This window comes from Oryctolagus cuniculus, chromosome 3 (assembly GCF_964237555.1).
Source record: "Oryctolagus cuniculus chromosome 3, mOryCun1.1, whole genome shotgun sequence".
NCBI classification, from domain to species: domain Eukaryota; kingdom Metazoa; phylum Chordata; class Mammalia; order Lagomorpha; family Leporidae; genus Oryctolagus; species Oryctolagus cuniculus.
In genome coordinates, this window is record NC_091434.1 from 183,287,848 (window position 1) to 183,304,718 (window position 16,871).

The following is a 16,871-nucleotide window of genomic DNA, read 5'->3' on the forward strand; positions in this document are numbered from 1 at the left end:
GATAAAATTTGCCTCATCTTTTTTTTTTTTTTTTTTTTTTTGAGATTTATTTATTTGAAAGAGAGAGGGAGGGTGAGACAGTCAGAGATCTTCTATCTGCTGTTTCCTTCCTCAGATGGCTACAATGGCCAGGGCCGATCCAGGCCAAAACCAGGAGCCAAGAACTTCATCTGGGTCTCCCATGTGAGTAGCAGCAGCCCAGACGTTTGGGATATCCTCCGCTGCTTTTCCCAGGCCTTTAGCAGAGAGCTGCATCAGAACTGCTCCAAGACAACACCAGCCCCTTTCTCATTACTTCTAAACATAGGTCCTGTTAGGCTTTCTCATTGTTTGCCCTTCTTTATACTGTTCAGTTCAGCTGTCATACTTACCTGTACTTCGTTTTCCCCTCTCTTGCATGATTAAATGAACAGAGTATTTAATTTTATTAACATTTCCCTTCCTCTGTCTTAACACTCACCCCCATGAAAGCTATGCTCTGTTTACTCCTGCTGCCTCACTTTAGTCCATACCACTAGTTACAAGGAATAAATGGGGCTTGGAGATAAGGCTGGTAAAAAGTTCAGGATAGGGTAACTTCTAATAGATACATTCTCTCTCTCTTTCCTAGGCCCCTTCCTGCCTTACTCCCCATGTCATCTCTGCTTCTCCCCACGTTAGCTTCATTCGTATTCAGATTTTCTTAGTACACTGAAGCAGATGGCCACTAAGATTTCCAAATTTTTATTCTCTTGGCACACTGTCACTACATAGAAGCAAGAATTTCTCTCAACCAGTGTTCATGTTTCAGTTTACATAATAATTCAGGTATTGTTTGGGTTATGTATCTAGCTCTGGTCCAGTTGCTGTTGCCAGGCTATGGGAAACCAATTAGCAGTTTTACATCATGTACAATTAGAAAAGAATGGAAGCTTAAACGATAGCTTTTCTACTACTTTGTGGATTTCTAGAAAAGGGCAGATTTCCAGAGGAAATAGGAGCGCTAGGCAATAACATAACAAATATAAATTGTAAATATTAAGACAAGTCTTGTCTTTGTGCAGTGTTTAGGGTCTTTAAGATGTCTCTGAAGGACTCATCAGTGTAATTGAAGGATTATACGGTTTTCAGATTTTAACAGTATTGGATCAAAATTGATTTTGCTTTAAATGTTGACATCTGTTATTTGTTAGCCATAGATTCATTTTTTTGGAGGTTGTATTATAGTGAACAATATTTATTTTCTCATTTTTATATATTTAAAGCATTTTATTTTAATAATTAAAGACAAGTCAAATTTGCTTTAAGTTGGTGAATAATAATCGGTGCTTGGGTTATAATTTTCTTTTAATATTAACTATAAAAATTATGTTTGTTTCATAATCCATATGAAATTTAAAAGGTGTTGTATTATAAAGGTAAATTACTGAGTTTTTAAATTATGTAGAAAAATGTGACCTATTGCCTTTATCTCTTACCACATATTTGTGATACCATAGGTACCTGCAAGATGTGGAGTTACGGTTCGAGACAGTCTAAAGAAAGCGCTGATGATGAGAGGTCTGATCCCAGAATGCTGTGCTGTTTACAGAATTCAGGATGGGTATGGTTTGTATGTGTTGTGAAATTTTGTTCAAAAAGATAAAAACAGACATTGAAGTTGGGAATTTTCTCTTGGATATTCACCCAAACCTAAAGGAGTTGAAAATCCACTTTTGAAAAATATTATATTAATGTTAAATTATCCTGAAGAAATCTCGTAGGCCCATTGGAGGAGTTAGTTGATTGTAGTATTTTTTACTCTGATCATGTAATTTGATTTGGAGCTTGAGAGTCTTACATTTTTTGAATCAGTTAGAATGTAATTTATTTGACTAATGCACCATTACCCACTTCCCTGTTTTTAATACAAACTCATAGTTGAGCGAATGGTTTATAAAAATTAACACTTTTGTGTTAAACTATTTTTCTTTCAGAAAATATTGTTCCAGGACCCCCAGTTTTGAATCCAAATTTGGGGGCATGTTGTCCCCCTGAGTACTCTTTTTCTTTGAATGGATAGAAAGTCCATACCTGTGATTTTTTATTTTTATTTTTTTGACCCCAGGAACAAACCATTTTCTGCTGTTGTAGGTCTTTTCTGGAGCTGACTTGAAGAAAAGAGTACATCTCTTTACCCTGCTGTTTGTCCAAGAGTGATACATTTATTTGGGGTAAACTTAAAAATTAATTTATTGCCATTTAAATTTCTAACGATGGAAGGCCAGGGAGCCAAACCTCCCTTTTACTAGCCCCTCAGTAACCAATTTTCATATCTTCAGCATGAGGTATATGATGGTTTTTAAGTGTGATAACCAAGAAAGGTTTGTGTCTACGTTTTTCAGAGAGAAGAAGCCAATTGGCTGGGACACTGATATTTCCTGGCTCACTGGAGAAGAGCTGCATGTGGAAGTGTTAGAGAATGTCCCACTCACCACACATAACTTTGTATGTACCTTCACATCTTTTGAAATGTTAAGCATGTTCCAGTTATTGTGAATAAGTTTTTATTTAGGAAGTATGAAATGTGGTTGAAGAATTTTGGTAATAACGTTCTAGCTAAGTGGAAAATCAGTTCTTTAGAAACGTATTTAAATTAAGGAGTCTTGTTTTAAGAGTTATGCCTTCTTTTTAAAAGTATAACTGTAAACCCAAAGTTTTCTCCTTTCTCTCTTTCTCTTCCCTTCAGTACTTTCAGCTCCCTGTCCTAAAACTAATCTAGAGGCCGGCGCCGCGGCTCACTTGGCTAATCCTCCGCCTGCGGCCCCGGCACCCCAGGTTCTAATCCCAGCTGGGGCGCTGGTCCTGTCCCGGTTGCTCCTCTTCCAGTCCAGCTCTCTGCTGTGGCCCAGGAAGGCAGTGGAGGATGGCCCAAGTGCTTGGGCCTCTGCACCCACATGGGAGACCAGGATAAGCACCTGGCTCCTGGCTATTTAGGGGTGAACCAACAGAAAAGGAAGACCTTTCTCTCTCTCTCTCTCACTCGCTCTCTCTCACTGTCTAACTCTGCCTGTCAGAAAGAAAAAAACTAATCTAGAGTCCTGTGGTGGATAGTCTGAATGTTTCTTGTTTAATTTAATAGGCTGGCATGGACATCTTTCTGTCTTAGTACACCTGGCTTTTTTCTTGTAATGATTTCATGATAATCCATAGGAGTAGGCGTTTGGTGTATTTAATCTTTCCTCTGTCAATAGACATTCAAGTTTTTGTATTTTTAAAAGGAACAGAGCTAAACAATCTTGTAAAATCTTGACATACTTCTATAAATGTTTCTGAAGAATGTAATGTAAGTAGTGTAGCTGGATATTAAACTGTTCTCAAGGCTTCTTCCTTTGTCTAGTTTTTTTTTTTTTTTGAAGATTTATGTATTTATTTGAAAGAGTTACACAAAGAGAGAGAAAGGAAGAGACAGCAAAATCTTCCATCCATTGTCTTAGACCCCCAAATGGCCACAAAGGCTAGAACTGGACCAATCTCAAGTCAGGAACAGGATCTTCTCCCACATAGGTGCAGGGGCCCAAGCACTTGGGCAGTCTTCTGCTGCTTTCCCAGGCCATCATCCATTTGGGATGTTGGCACTACAGGTGGTGGCTTTACCCACTACGTCACAGTACCAACCCCCTTTGTCTGGTTTTTGCTTTTGCTAAAATATAGCGTAAGCTAAGTGTCACAAGCCTGCAACCTGGACCTGAGGTATTTCCACTTTAGAGATAAGAGTACAGATCCCAGAGCCTCCCTCCCAGGGTCTGCATTAGCAGTAAGCTGGAGTTGTGAGGTCGAGACAGTCACTGAACCCAGGTACTCCAAGGTGGGAAGGAGGCTTCTCAACTGGCCTCTTAACCAGTAAGCTGTACACCCGCTTCTCTTTCTCTGTCCCTGAAAACAGACAAAACCTAGGATTGGAATGATTTATAACGCAGGAATGTATTTCCTATTTTTTTACATTTTTTTCTATATAGATAGTTATTGCCATGCTTTCCATACACTTTGATAATGAATCCAGCTGGGCCCTTAGGCAGACAATTGAGATGAATTCCTCGGGCGTTTCTGTTTTCAGGGCTCCATTAGTGGTGAGCCATGAAGTCAGATTTGTGCTCTGTAAGTAAGGTATCTATTGAACTAGTGTAAGCTATACCTAATGTCAATCAAATTTATTGTGGAGCAGATAGTTGTGTAATGACAGGCTGTGAAGTTTGTTACTATTCATTTTTATTTTACTTTGGAGAAGTTTGACTGGATAAATCTTGGGGATTTTATTTGAGTTCTTAAAAATCCAGAAATAATTAAGCTTACATTTCATAGTGATTACTAGTATTTTTCTTTCTATTTATTTATCGGAGAGGCAAAGAATCAGAGAGAGCTACTATCCATTGGTTCACTCCTCAAATGCCTTCAGTGGTCAGAGCCTGGGCCAGACTGAAGAAGCTCAGAATTCAGTCCACGTCCCCGACATGGGTGACAGGAACTCAACTACTTGAGCCATTCCTGCTGCCTCCCAGGGTCTGCATTAACAGGAAGCAAGAGGGAAAAGTAAGGGAGGAAACTGCAGAGGAAACTGGTTGTGTGTGAGGCTGCAGGGTGTGGATGGGTCTTTGGGCAGTCACTGTGGGTGGCTCCACACACTCGGTACACTCTGATTCCCTGATGAGGGTCATTGCTGTGAGATCCATGCTCACACCAAGGACCGCGCAGATCCTTTGGGTGGTTCTTGTGGCGGCACGGGTGAAAATTGTACCTTCTGGGGCTACTGCCCAGGCATTGGTCTCCTTGGAAGAGAGGAAGTGAACGTAAGACTAAGCCAGCAGAGCATCTTAAACTTCCCCACTGATTAAAAAAAAAAAAATTACCACACCAACTTGAGTGTCACCTTGGACACTCCCTCACCCTGGAGCATTGAGCAGAGCTCCCTGGCCACGCCCAACATATGCCTCTGGGTATTCATTGAAAGAACAGACACTCCACTGAGCCACAGAGGCATAGTCAAAGATCAAAGATCTAAGCCATGGTGGGTGGGGGACAGGGATCTCCACAAATACCTAAAAGTAAATGCAGCAATTCAAGAAACAAAAATAAGGAAGACAGCATGACACCCCCAAAGGAACACAACAGCACTTCAACACTAGAACGTGAAGATGAAGAGATTGAATAAGTGCTGGAAACAGAGTTCAAAAAATTGATCGTAAGATTACTTAGAAGTAACCAGAAGCAAATCCACAGATTAAAGAAATCCATATATGACGTGGTTGACAATTTTTCCCACAAAATTGATATTTTAAAAAGAAATCAAAATGAAATACTGCAAATGAAGAATTCAATAAATCAAATTAAAAGTGTGGTAGAAAGCCTTAACAACAGACTCAGTGAAGCAAAAGAAAAGATACCTTGAGTTAGAAGACAAATATCTGGAAACTTTACAGTCAGACCAAAAAAAAAAAAAAAAAAGAAGAAGAAGAAGAAGAAATTATTAAACTGAAAAAAAGTTGGAGATTTAGGGGATACTATCAAACAACCCAACATACAGGTCTTAGGAGTTCCTGAAGGCATGGAAAGACTGGATTAGAAGACCTTTTTAGTGAAATAATGACAGAAAACTTCCCTAATTTGGAAAAAGAAAGGGGCATCCAAGTGCAGGAAGCACATAGAACTCTAATAGACATGACTAGAAAAGATCTTCACCACAACACATTGTAGCCAGACTCACCACAGTAAAACATAAAGAGAAGATTCTAGAATGTGCTTGAGAGAAATGCCAGATTGCTTCCAGAGGATCTCCCGTTAGACTCACTGCGGACTTCTCATCAGAAACCCTGCAAGCTATGAGAGAATGGTGAGGTATATTCCAAGTCTTAAGAGAAGAAAACTGTCAACCCAGAATACTATACCCTGCAAAGCTTTCATTTATTAATAAAGGTGAAATAAAGACTTTCCATAACAAACAGAAATTGAAAGAATTTGTCACTACTCATCCACCCCTGCAGAAGATGCTTAAGGAGGTGCTACACACAGAAACACAGAAACATGGTCATCACTACGAAAGAAGGTGAAGGCAGAAAATCCCCCAGTAAAAGTACAAAGGAAATCCAAAGTAAACAATAGGAATATTAATGGAAAAATGGCAGGGCAAAGTTGTTACTTATCAACAGTCACCTTGAATATAAACGGCCTCAACTCTTCAGTTAAAAGCTACAGATTGGCTGAATGAATTAAAAAGCAAAACCCATCTATTTGCTACCTACAAGAAACAAATCTCACCAACAAAGATTGAAAGTGAAAGGATGGAAAAAGATATTCCGACTGGCGCTGTGGCTCACTAGGCTAATCCTCCATCTTGCGGCGCCAGCACACCGGGTTCTAGTCCCGGTCGGGTGCCGGATGGTGTCCCGGTTGCCCCCCTTCCAGGCCAGCTCTCTGCAGTGGAGGATGGCCCAAGTGCTTGGGCCCTGCACCCCATGGGAGACCAGGATAAGTACCTGGCACCTGCCATTGGATCAGCGCAGTGCGCTGGCCATGGCAGCCATTGGAGGGTGAACCAACGGCAAAGGAAGACCTTTCTCTCTGTCTCTCTTTCTCACTGTCCACTCTGCCTGTCAAAAAAAAAAAAATATATATATATATATATATATATATATATATATATATATTCCATGCTAACAGAAACCAAAAAAGAGCTGGTGTAGCCATTGTAATATCAGACAAAACAGACTTTAGCACAACAACTGTTTAAAGAGGCAAAAAAAAAAAAAAGGCACTATGTAATGATTAAGGGATCAATTCAGCAGGAAGATGTGACTATTATAAACGCATATGCACCTAATTACAGGGCACCTGAGTATTTAAAAAAATGTTAATGGATCTAAAGGGACACCTAGACTCCAATATAGTAGTAATGGGGGACTTCCATACACCACTTTCAACAATGGACAGATCAACCAGACAGAAAATCAGCAAGGAAACAACAGAGTTCATCGACACCATAGACCAAATGGACCTAACAGATATCTACAGAACTTTTCCTCCTACAGTTGAAGAATACACGTTCTTCTCACCAGTGCGTGGAACTTTCTCTAGGATAGACACAGGCTAGGCCATAAAGTAAGTCTCAGCAAATTCAAAAAAATCTAAATCATACCATGTATCTTCTCTGACCACAGTGGAAGGAAGCTGGAAATCAACAACTCAGGAATCTCTAGAACATATGTAAACACATGGAGATTGAACAACATGCTCCTGAATGAACAGTGGGTCGTAGAAGAAATGAAAAGAGAAATAAACTGTTGAGGAACAGTTTTTTTTTTTTTCCATAATATTTGTTGAACTCAGTATAGAGTTAATCTTATATGTATAAAGTTAATTGAAAATAGATCTTAGTAAAAATTATGAGTGGGAATACGTGAAAGAAGAGGAAAAAAGGGTATGAGGGCAGGTGCGATGGGAAGAATCACTGTGTTCCTAAAGTTGTATTTATAAATTGCAGAAAGTTTGTATATCTTAAATAAAAGGTTTCTGGGGGGAAAAAACAAGAAGTGGGAGTCAGTAGTGGAAAGCAGGCTTGTAAGCCAGGTACTCCATTATGGGAAGCGGGCACCTGAAGTGGCTTCCTAACCACTAGGCCACATCTCCACCCCTCTCTTTAAAATTCTTCTCAACTAGAAATTGGGTATGAGGAGAGAAAAGAAGAACTGGGTTGCTAATCATGAGAGAATAGTATTAAATTAAGGGTCGTTGTCATGAAAAGGTAGTGAAAGCATACTACAGATTCTCGAGTATGGAAATAGTTGGAGACCTGCCAGAAAATTCTTATTGAGAACCTTCCATTTGCAAATGCTGTGTCTACACAGGGATATGCCAGTAAATAAGACAAAGAGCATCCCTGCATTCCAGTAGAGAGACACAGAATTTAATAAATTTTCTCACATTTTTGATTGCTTTGAATGTATAAAGTGCAGGGCCAGCATAGTAGCACAGTGGATTGGGCTGCAACCTCATACCATACTGGATTGCAGTCCTGGTCCGTGCTGCTGTGCTTTCGATCCAACTCCTGCTAATGTACCTTGGAAGCCAGCAGAAGATTTCTGAGTACTTGGGCCTCTGCCACCCACATGGAAGATCCAGATAGAATTCCAGGCTCCTGAATTTGGCCTGGCTTAGACACAAGCATCTGAGGATTGAACCAGTAGATTGAAGTGCGTGCGCATGCTCTCGCTCGCTCGCTCGCTCTCTCTCTCTTTCTCTATGTGTGTGTCTCTGTCTCTGAGTGCCTTTCAAATAAGTAAATCTGTTTTTTTTTTTAAGTGTTTTATATGCATATAGACTCCTAACTTGACTTAGAGGAGATAAGAGTGTTTCCAAAAACAAAAAAACTAAACTCAAGTCTGATAGATGAGGAAAGAAATAGCAAGAAGTGACTGTATTCTAGAAGGAGACAGCAAGAAAGCATTGTTCCTTTGAAGGTTTTTTAATTAATATAAAGAGAACAGATTTCATGTATTTCATAGATACAATCCTAAGAAGATAACCATACTCCCCCCTTCCTCTCTCCCTCCCTCATTCCCCCTCTTTGCTTCCCTTCTTTTTTTTCCTTTAATTTTTGCAGTAACATAATTTCTGTTTACTTTATAATCGTAGGCTTAATGCACCACTAACCATAATGCACAACAAATGAAAAGTGGAAAGACGGTGTTCCACATGCGTGTAGACGAGGGCTGAAACAAGAATCAGATGATAAGATGTCAGTTTCATTCTCACACTTTGTATTCTGTATTAGCTAGAATATATAAGAAAACATGGTATTTGTCTTTTGGAGATTCACTAGGCATAGTGGTCTTTATTTGCATCCATTTTGTTGCAAAAGACAGGATTTCATTCCTTTTTATGGCTCAGTAGTAGTAGTCCATTGGATATATATATATATACCACAGTTCATTTATCCAGGCATCAGTTGATGGGCATCTGGGTTGATTCTACATCTCAGCTATGGTGAATTGAGCTGCAGTATACATGGAGGTATGGATAATTCTTTCATGTACTGATTAATTTACCTTTGCATAAATTCCCTGGAGTGGGATTCCTGGGTCATATGGTAGATCTAGTTTCAGCTTTCTGAGGGATCTCCATACTGTATTCTGTAATGGTTGTACTAGTTTACATTCTCACAAACAGTGTATTAGGGTACCTTTTTCTCCATAGCCTTACCTGCATTTATTTTTTGAGTTTTGGAGGACAGCCATTCTAACTGGGGTGAGGTGACACTTCATTGTGGTGTTTATTTGCACTTTCTTGGGGGCTAGTGATCCTGAGCATGTTTCCATGTCTCTGTTGGCCGTTTGTATTTCATCATTTGAAAAATGCCCGTCTATGTCCTGTGCCCATTTCTTAACTACTTTCTTTTGTTGTTGAGTTTTTTGAGCTCTTTATAAATCCTGAATTTCAATCCAGGTGCATAGTTTGCAAATATTTTCTCCTATTCTGTTGATTACCTCTTGATTTTGTTGAGTATTTCCTTTGCTGTGCAGAAAGAAGCTTCTTAACTTGATGTAATCCCATGTCCACTTTGGCTTTTACTGGCTGTGTGCTTCTGGTTTTTTGTTTTTGCTTGTTTGTTTTTGCAAGAAGTCTTTGCGTATGTTAATATCTAGCAGAGTTTCCACAATATGTTGTTATATGTTTACGTAGTTCTGTTTTCATATAGTTATTTGACAGTATCAGGTCATAGATTTAGGTCTTTGATCCTTTTTAGTTGATTTTTGTATAAGGTGTAGGGTAGAGGTCTTGCTTTTGACATGAGACACAGGGTTGGAGAGGTGGTTACTACAGTACAGCAATAGTTATGTGTAGAATAAGTAGAGTCTAACTCTTGAAAATCCTTGTAAGCCATGTTAAAGATTTAGACTTTTCTCTAAATAATCAGAAATTGGATGGTTGTAAGCATGGGATAAGTGTGAATAGATTAGTGTTTTAAAACTGACATGCAGAGGCAAGGGTTAACGCCTGGGTGCTGCTTAGAAAGAAGGTATTTTCCTCCTTCACATCTCTGCTGGGTTGTGCTGTCTCTTTAGGGGGTGTTTCTTACACCTCCTGGCTATCTGGAAGCTGTGTTTAGTATCCTTTAGTATTTGCCTACATCCGAGGAGTCATTTGGGAGTGGGAGAAGTTAGTAGCAGGGAAACAGATTTGAAGATGCTGTCTATCTAGTCCTTCCCTTTTCCCTGTACACACTCAAGTTAATCACGCACAAACTGTGAACCGAAATATTTCACTTGTGTGCATATCTTTATTGATATGTTTAACAAATGTACAATATGTCACTTAAAATTTATACTCAAATGCATGTCCATATCTTTTCTACCACATAGGTTTTACTCTTTTTCCTCCTCTCTCATCCCCCTTTTCCTTGTCTCTTTTTCTCTTCTTTACATACACAAGCAACCAGTTACACAGTTCTAACATTTAAACCAACATCAGAAAGACTGCAGTTGAGTAGTTTAATGAAGGAATAGAAATTGAGGACTTTATGAAACTGAGCATATTATCATGTGACTGAAAATAATGCCTGATGGGCAAAAAGAAACAGAACTAAATGTGCTGGTGACTTCTGGAAACACTGGATGCTTTTTTACGTTCTTTTTTCCTCAGAGTCTGCTCAGCATAAAAGATGCTTGGTTGGGTAAATATTGGCCACTTTAATAGTTTTTAAGGATGACTTTTTTCATTTTTCATATATCCTGAGACAAATGGAAAAGGCACAGAACTAGGAACAAGCTTTTTGCCTTTTTTGCATCCTCTGGGAAGTGATACACAGGAAAAAATATAAAGAAAAGCAGGCCACTTTTAAAAGTAGTTAAATATTCTCAAAAAGTCTGTATGGACTATATGTTGGGATATAATTTGCTTAATAAACTGTTTTTCAAAACTGTTATTCTGTTAAATGCATGTTTATTGGAAACAGTTTTGATGTTGAGATTAATGTTGAGAGTATTCAAAAAGTCTGTAGAAAATGTAGTTAAAAGATGTCTATTTCGGTGCAAAAATATAATATTTTCAATGAACATTTTGAAGACCCATTTCACATAATAGATTAGAAATTCTATGAGAAAATACGTGTGTGTGTGTGTGTGTGTGTGTGTGTATGTAAGAGAGAGAGAGAGGGGTTAGATATTGCTTTATGAATACAGGTTTATATTGAGTCATAATGTAAAAGACATTTGTTTTAGATTTATTTATTTATTTGAAAGGCAGAGCTACAGAGACAGAGATTTTCCATCTGCTGGTTCACTCCCCAGATGGCCACAATTGCTGAGGCTGGGCCAGGCAGAGCCAAGAGCCCAGAGCTTCCGGGTCTCCCACATGGTGCAGGGGCCCAAGGACTTGGGCATCTTCCACTGCTTTCTCAGGCACATTAGCAGGGAGCTGGGTCAGAAGTAGAGCAGCCAGGACTCAAATTGCAGGGGACAGCTTTACCTGCTATACCACAGCACTGGCCCCTGAAATGTATGTGTTTTACTATTATTTGTAATCAAAACTTTGAAAAACTAAGGTGAGTTGAGGATATACGTCAAAGACCAAAGAATGAAATAGAAGTCACTTATACTCTAACCACCCTCAAAGAAACATTGTTAGCATTTTGTATTAGTTTTTCCTTCTTATATTTTCTGTATACTATTTGCACAAAACAAATACATTTTAAACCATTTCTGGCTTTTCTAGGATAGATTCTTCTAAACCACAGTTCTATTTATGTGACTCTATGTTATATCTCATTTACCTTTTTGACATGGAATTCTTACAAGTTGTCTTTTAAATTTCTAATCCTCTAATAAATTGATAATTTGCTAAAGGTAACAACTATCTCTTTTTCCTCTCCTTTATCCTCATTGGTAGGATTGTTCTGATTTACATATAATTACATACTAGTTTTATCTTTTGTAAATAATTCTTCTTCATTTTTACCCAGGTAGTACTATGTATAGTTTCGTGAGTGTTTTGTTTTGTTTTGTTTTGTTTTTAAGATTTATTTTATTTATTTGAACGAGTTACAGAGAGAGGTAGAAACAGAAAGAGAGAGAGAGAGAAGTCCTCTATCCACTGGTTCACTTGGAGCTATGCTGATCCAAAGCCAGGAGGCAGGAGCTTCTTCTGGGTCTCCCACACAGATGCAGGGACCCAAGGACATATCAGGGAGCTGCATCGGAAGTGGAGCAGCCAGGACTTGAACCAGTGGCCATATGGGGATGCCAGCACTGCAGGCTGCAGCTTTACCTGCTATGCCACAGCACCAGCCCCTGTATAGTTTTAAAACTATTGCAGTGGAGCTTAAAGTGAAAAATACTCTGTCATCCCATGCGCTCTAAGTTCACCTACATTGTCATAGAGTGAACAGGGGTCTTTAACTGTCTACTATTTTATAAAGTACATTTAAATTCCCCTCCCTCCTGCCAACCCCTAAAAGGATATCATTTTTAATTATTAATGGCTTCTGTTTCACACTCTTTTGGTGCTTATTTCATTTTACAAAATAATATCTTTTAGCCACAGTTTATTGTTTTATCAAATTTAAGCATCATCTCCTGATTCCTGAGTACTTATGGAATTAGTTTGTTAGTTGCATTGTAACCCTTCTTCTTCCTCCTCCCCCCCCCCCCGTGTATTTATTTACTTATTTATTTATTTTGGTTCTTCTATCGGAAACCTTTGTGATTTTAATGAATGTAAATATGTCTGTGTCCCTTTCCAGCAGCATCATTCAGTATCCCTTAACTCCCTTGTTTGTATGATAATTAAAGAATGTTCTTCTTCCTTTTTGCCTCGACTCCCTCTTTCTATTTGCTGTCTACTTTTATGTTGTCAAGCTTGAGATCAGCTGCTAGTCTGTTATTTGCTTCTCGTTCTCCTGACTTGGGAGGTTTTAAGTTGGATTTTTGAGATATGAGTAAATATATGTGATTTACCTATATTGACACCCCTTGTTTTCATTTTAGTGTTTTAATATGTGATTTCATGATATAACTATACTAAAACATATTCTTTTAGACAGAATAAATATGACCTCTAAAAGGATTCTTGCACCTTTCTGAAATCTCCTGTGATTTTTCATTTTGCAGGTACGGAAAACTTTTTTCACCTTAGCATTTTGTGACTTCTGTAGAAAGCTGCTTTTCCAGGGTTTCCGCTGTCAAACATGTGGCTACAAATTTCACCAGCGTTGTAGTACGGAAGTTCCACTGATGTGTGTTAATTATGACCAACTTGAGTAAGTAATCCCTCAAAAATCTCTCTTCTGAATACAGTTTTGCTTCTAGATTTCTCTAATTTGAAACGAGTATGTCTTACAGTCTGTGAGGAGTTTTCTATTCAGGGCAGTTGTACAAGGAATTTAAGTGTGGTTAGTAAGAAATAGATAGAATAGTTAGCACTTCTCTCCCCAATTATGATTCTAGTTCAGCTATATATGTAACTTACATTTATAAGACCCTTTTATAATAAACACCATTAACCCAGAGAAATCACTTTGGGATAGCTTTTCAAAGGAAAGAGATTAAGTTAGTCATTATATTTTTGGAACACAAATATGCTTCTGTCCTCTATTTAGTAAATTCTGTTTGAATTTTCCATTATTCTCTGCACCTCTCCCCCACTTCCTCCCTCCCCTCCCTCAACTTCTCTGCTTTCCCCATCTTTCTCCCCCACATCTCTTCCCTTCAACTCCCTTGGCCCAGTTTTATTTGAGTAGATATCAGATCTTTGTACTTAGTATATCTCTTTCTAAAATTTCTCTTTGCTTTATGTCAGAGTCTTTCTAATGCATTCAACGGAGTCCCTTTTTTGGAAGTATTTATTTATTTGAAAGGCAGAATGACAGAAAGATTTTCTGTCTACCGGTTCACTACCCATATGACTACTGTAGCTGAGCCAACAACTCCTACATGAGTGGCAGGAAACCAAGTGCTTGAGCCGTCATCCGCTGCTGTTCCCAGGTGCAGCTGCAGAGAGCTGGATTGGAGGTGGAGGCAGGACTCAATCCCACTCCAGTATGGGGTGCAAGCATGTGTGCTACAGTGCCTTCCCCAACTGAGTCCATTTTAATCTCCTTTGTGTCATGTTGCTGCTGCTTTCAAGATCTTTACTGCTTTTCTTGATCACTTGCAGAAACAAAATTTAGTTCTATGTGTTAAATTATAATTCTGTGATCTAATTTAGCAGTAGATACTTTTTCTTTTAATTCCTTAATCATAAAGCATAATTTTGCTTACTCTAATATGTGGAAACTTTCTAAATGGAAAAATTTTCTTTCAGATCTGAGCTTACCTTTGCATGTACTATTTATATTAAAAAAAAAAACTTTTAAACAAAAATACAACTGTTGATTTAACTGTTATTTCTGAAGATGGAATTTGATCCCAGATTTTTCCCTTAACTGTATATTCTGATATATGAAGCTTCTGGGTTTTGCACAAGTTAGGTTTGTTTTGTTTTGTTTTGTTTTTGCCTCACAGTTTGCTGTTTGTCTCCAAGTTCTTTGAACACCACCCAGTACCACAGGAGGAGGCCTCCTTAGCAGAGACTGCCCTCACATCTGGGTCATCGCCTTCCGCACCTCCCTCAGACTCTATTGGGTATGACAGACTGCTGCTGTTCAGACATGCTCTTCCACTGCTTCCTTGTGAATCTTTTGGTTAACCTTAGACCTATCTAACATTTGAATTGTCAAACGAATTTTTAATAGCTTATTTGCTCAGAGATTTATGTGCATTTGGTACAGATAAAATGAGATTAAAGCTGACATAGACTATTTCAGGACTAGTCCTGAAAAAATTCAAGCTACAGATAGTTTTGAATCCTTGTCTTATATTCATCTTCTATTTATAAAAGTGTCATCAACACAATAGTAAACTTAGAATAGTATATAATTAAAGTCTACAATATATGATGGAGTATATTAAATTATGTTATAGGACATAAATGTTTTCATGTGTATGGGAGAAAGAATAGTGAGAGGAAGTGTTTAGGAAAAATTAGTGAAGAAGGAAGATTTGAACGGGGCCATAAAGAAAAGCCTTGGTGTTAGGGACGTGGAGAAACAGCGTAAATGGGCGTGAGGATGGTAGGGTCAGGGAAGAAATGCTTGTCTAAGTTGAGAAGTAATATGCATAAGATCAGATTATGGAAGGTGTCGAAAGTAAAGCTGGAATTCAGATTTGACACGAGAGAAAAGAATTAAAAGTTTTCAAACGGATTTCTAACATGATAAAAAATCTTTAAAGAAAGAAAGAGAAATCTAGGAAGAAGACGGTCAACCTGAGAGACAGTGAAAGCTTGCACTGGAGTGGAGGCAGTGTGGAGAAAGCATGGATACTTAAAGTGTAAAATAAATAATAGTATTGCTAATCAGTTGTGAGGAATGTTAAGAAATGACCTTTTTTTAAAGATTTATTTATTTTATTTGAATTATTTTTTTTTATTTTTTTTTTTACTTTTATTTTTTTTAACAGGCAGAGTGGACAGTGAGAGAGAGAGACAGAGAGAAAGGTCTTCCTTTGCCGTTGGTTCACCCTCCAATGGCCGCCGCGGCCGGCGCGCTGCAGCCGGCGCGCCGCGCTGATCCGATGGCAGGAGCCAGGAGCCAGGTGCTTTTCCTGGTCTCCCATGGGGTGCAGGGCCCAAGCACCTGGGCCATCCTCCACTGCACTCCCTGGCCACAGCAGAGAGCTGGCCTGGAAGAGGGGCAACCGGGACAGAATCCGGCGCCCCAACCAGGACTAGAACCCGGTGTGCCGGCGCCGCTAGGCGGAGGATTAGCCTAGTGAGCCGCGGCGCCGGCCTTTATTTTGTTTGAAAGGCAGAGTTACAGAGAGAGAGGGAGGGAGGCGAAGCAGAGAGAGATCTTCCATCGAATGACTCACTCCCCAGATGGCCGCAACAGCTGGAGCTGGTCCAATTTGAAGCCAGGAGCCAGCAGTTTCTTCTGGGTCTCCCACATGGGTGAAGGGGCCCAAGCACTTAGGCCATCCTCCACAGCTTTCCCAGGCACATTGGCAGGGGACTGGATTGGAAGTAGAGCAGCCAGGACTTGAACCAGCATCCATATGGGATGCCAGTGTGCCACACTACAGCACCAGTTCCTGAGAAATAACTTTTAAAACAGTGCAATGGCATCATATACTTAAGCCAAATAGTGGAAGGAAAAAAAAAGACATGATAAACTGAGTTAATCAGGCATTAGTTTGCTTGGAAACTTGTTTGTTTGTTTTATAACAGGTCTGTTTACTGTTTCCTTATTGGATTTAAAGCAGCATTATTTATGCTATGTCTAGAAGTATATGGTTCAAGAAGAATGTTCTCATAGAACATTCTGCTCTAGAATATTCAAAACACATTTATAACTTGGCACTTCCATTAGACCTGATAATTTTTATGAATCCAATGTTTCTGGCAGTATCATAGGTTAGAAAATTTAGCAGAAGAATTTTGTATTAAGGAATGGCTTCCTTTACCAATTGGGAACTCTGGAAATTGTGGTCACTGTGTTCTTTTTTGTCAGGTTGCAACAGTTACCCATTCTGGTAAAGTCATCTAGTTCTGCTGGTTTTGTCATTATTTGTGTGCAGCTGTGTGTTTTTTAAATGACCAAATAAAAATGTTTATTGTTTCTTTGAGTTTTTAACTAATCCTTTGGCTGTGACGCTTTCTCCTGACAGATTCTGTGGATCACTATGCTTTTTTAATAGCATGTCCCAGTTCTGTGAGCAGAGTTCCGGAACACCATAATGAAATTAGCTTGACCTCTCTGAAAGTTTATAATGGGAATGATCTAGGACATTTGCCTTCCAGTAAAGGAATGCTGTCTTAAAATTAAGAAA

The 16,871-nt window shown here is 38.9% G+C and overlaps 1 protein-coding gene across 6 annotated transcripts in view; it reads left to right on the top strand.

Moving 5' to 3' along the window:
- The window catches only part of BRAF (B-Raf proto-oncogene, serine/threonine kinase), a 212,184-nt gene that overhangs the window by 116,673 nt on the left and 78,640 nt on the right, over positions 1-16,871 (top strand). For 5 of the 6 annotated variants that reach the window (XM_051835106.2, XM_051835108.2, XM_017338789.3 and 2 more), the window contains 4 exons: positions 1,479-1,582; positions 2,364-2,466; positions 13,116-13,264; positions 14,508-14,627. In XM_051835106.2, the coding sequence (XP_051691066.1) occupies positions 1,479-1,582; positions 2,364-2,466; positions 13,116-13,264; positions 14,508-14,627 (476 nt within the window). The remainder of the gene's footprint in view (positions 1-1,478; positions 1,583-2,363; positions 2,467-13,115; positions 13,265-14,507; positions 14,628-16,871) is intronic. The other variant, XM_051835107.2, reaches the window with a different exon arrangement.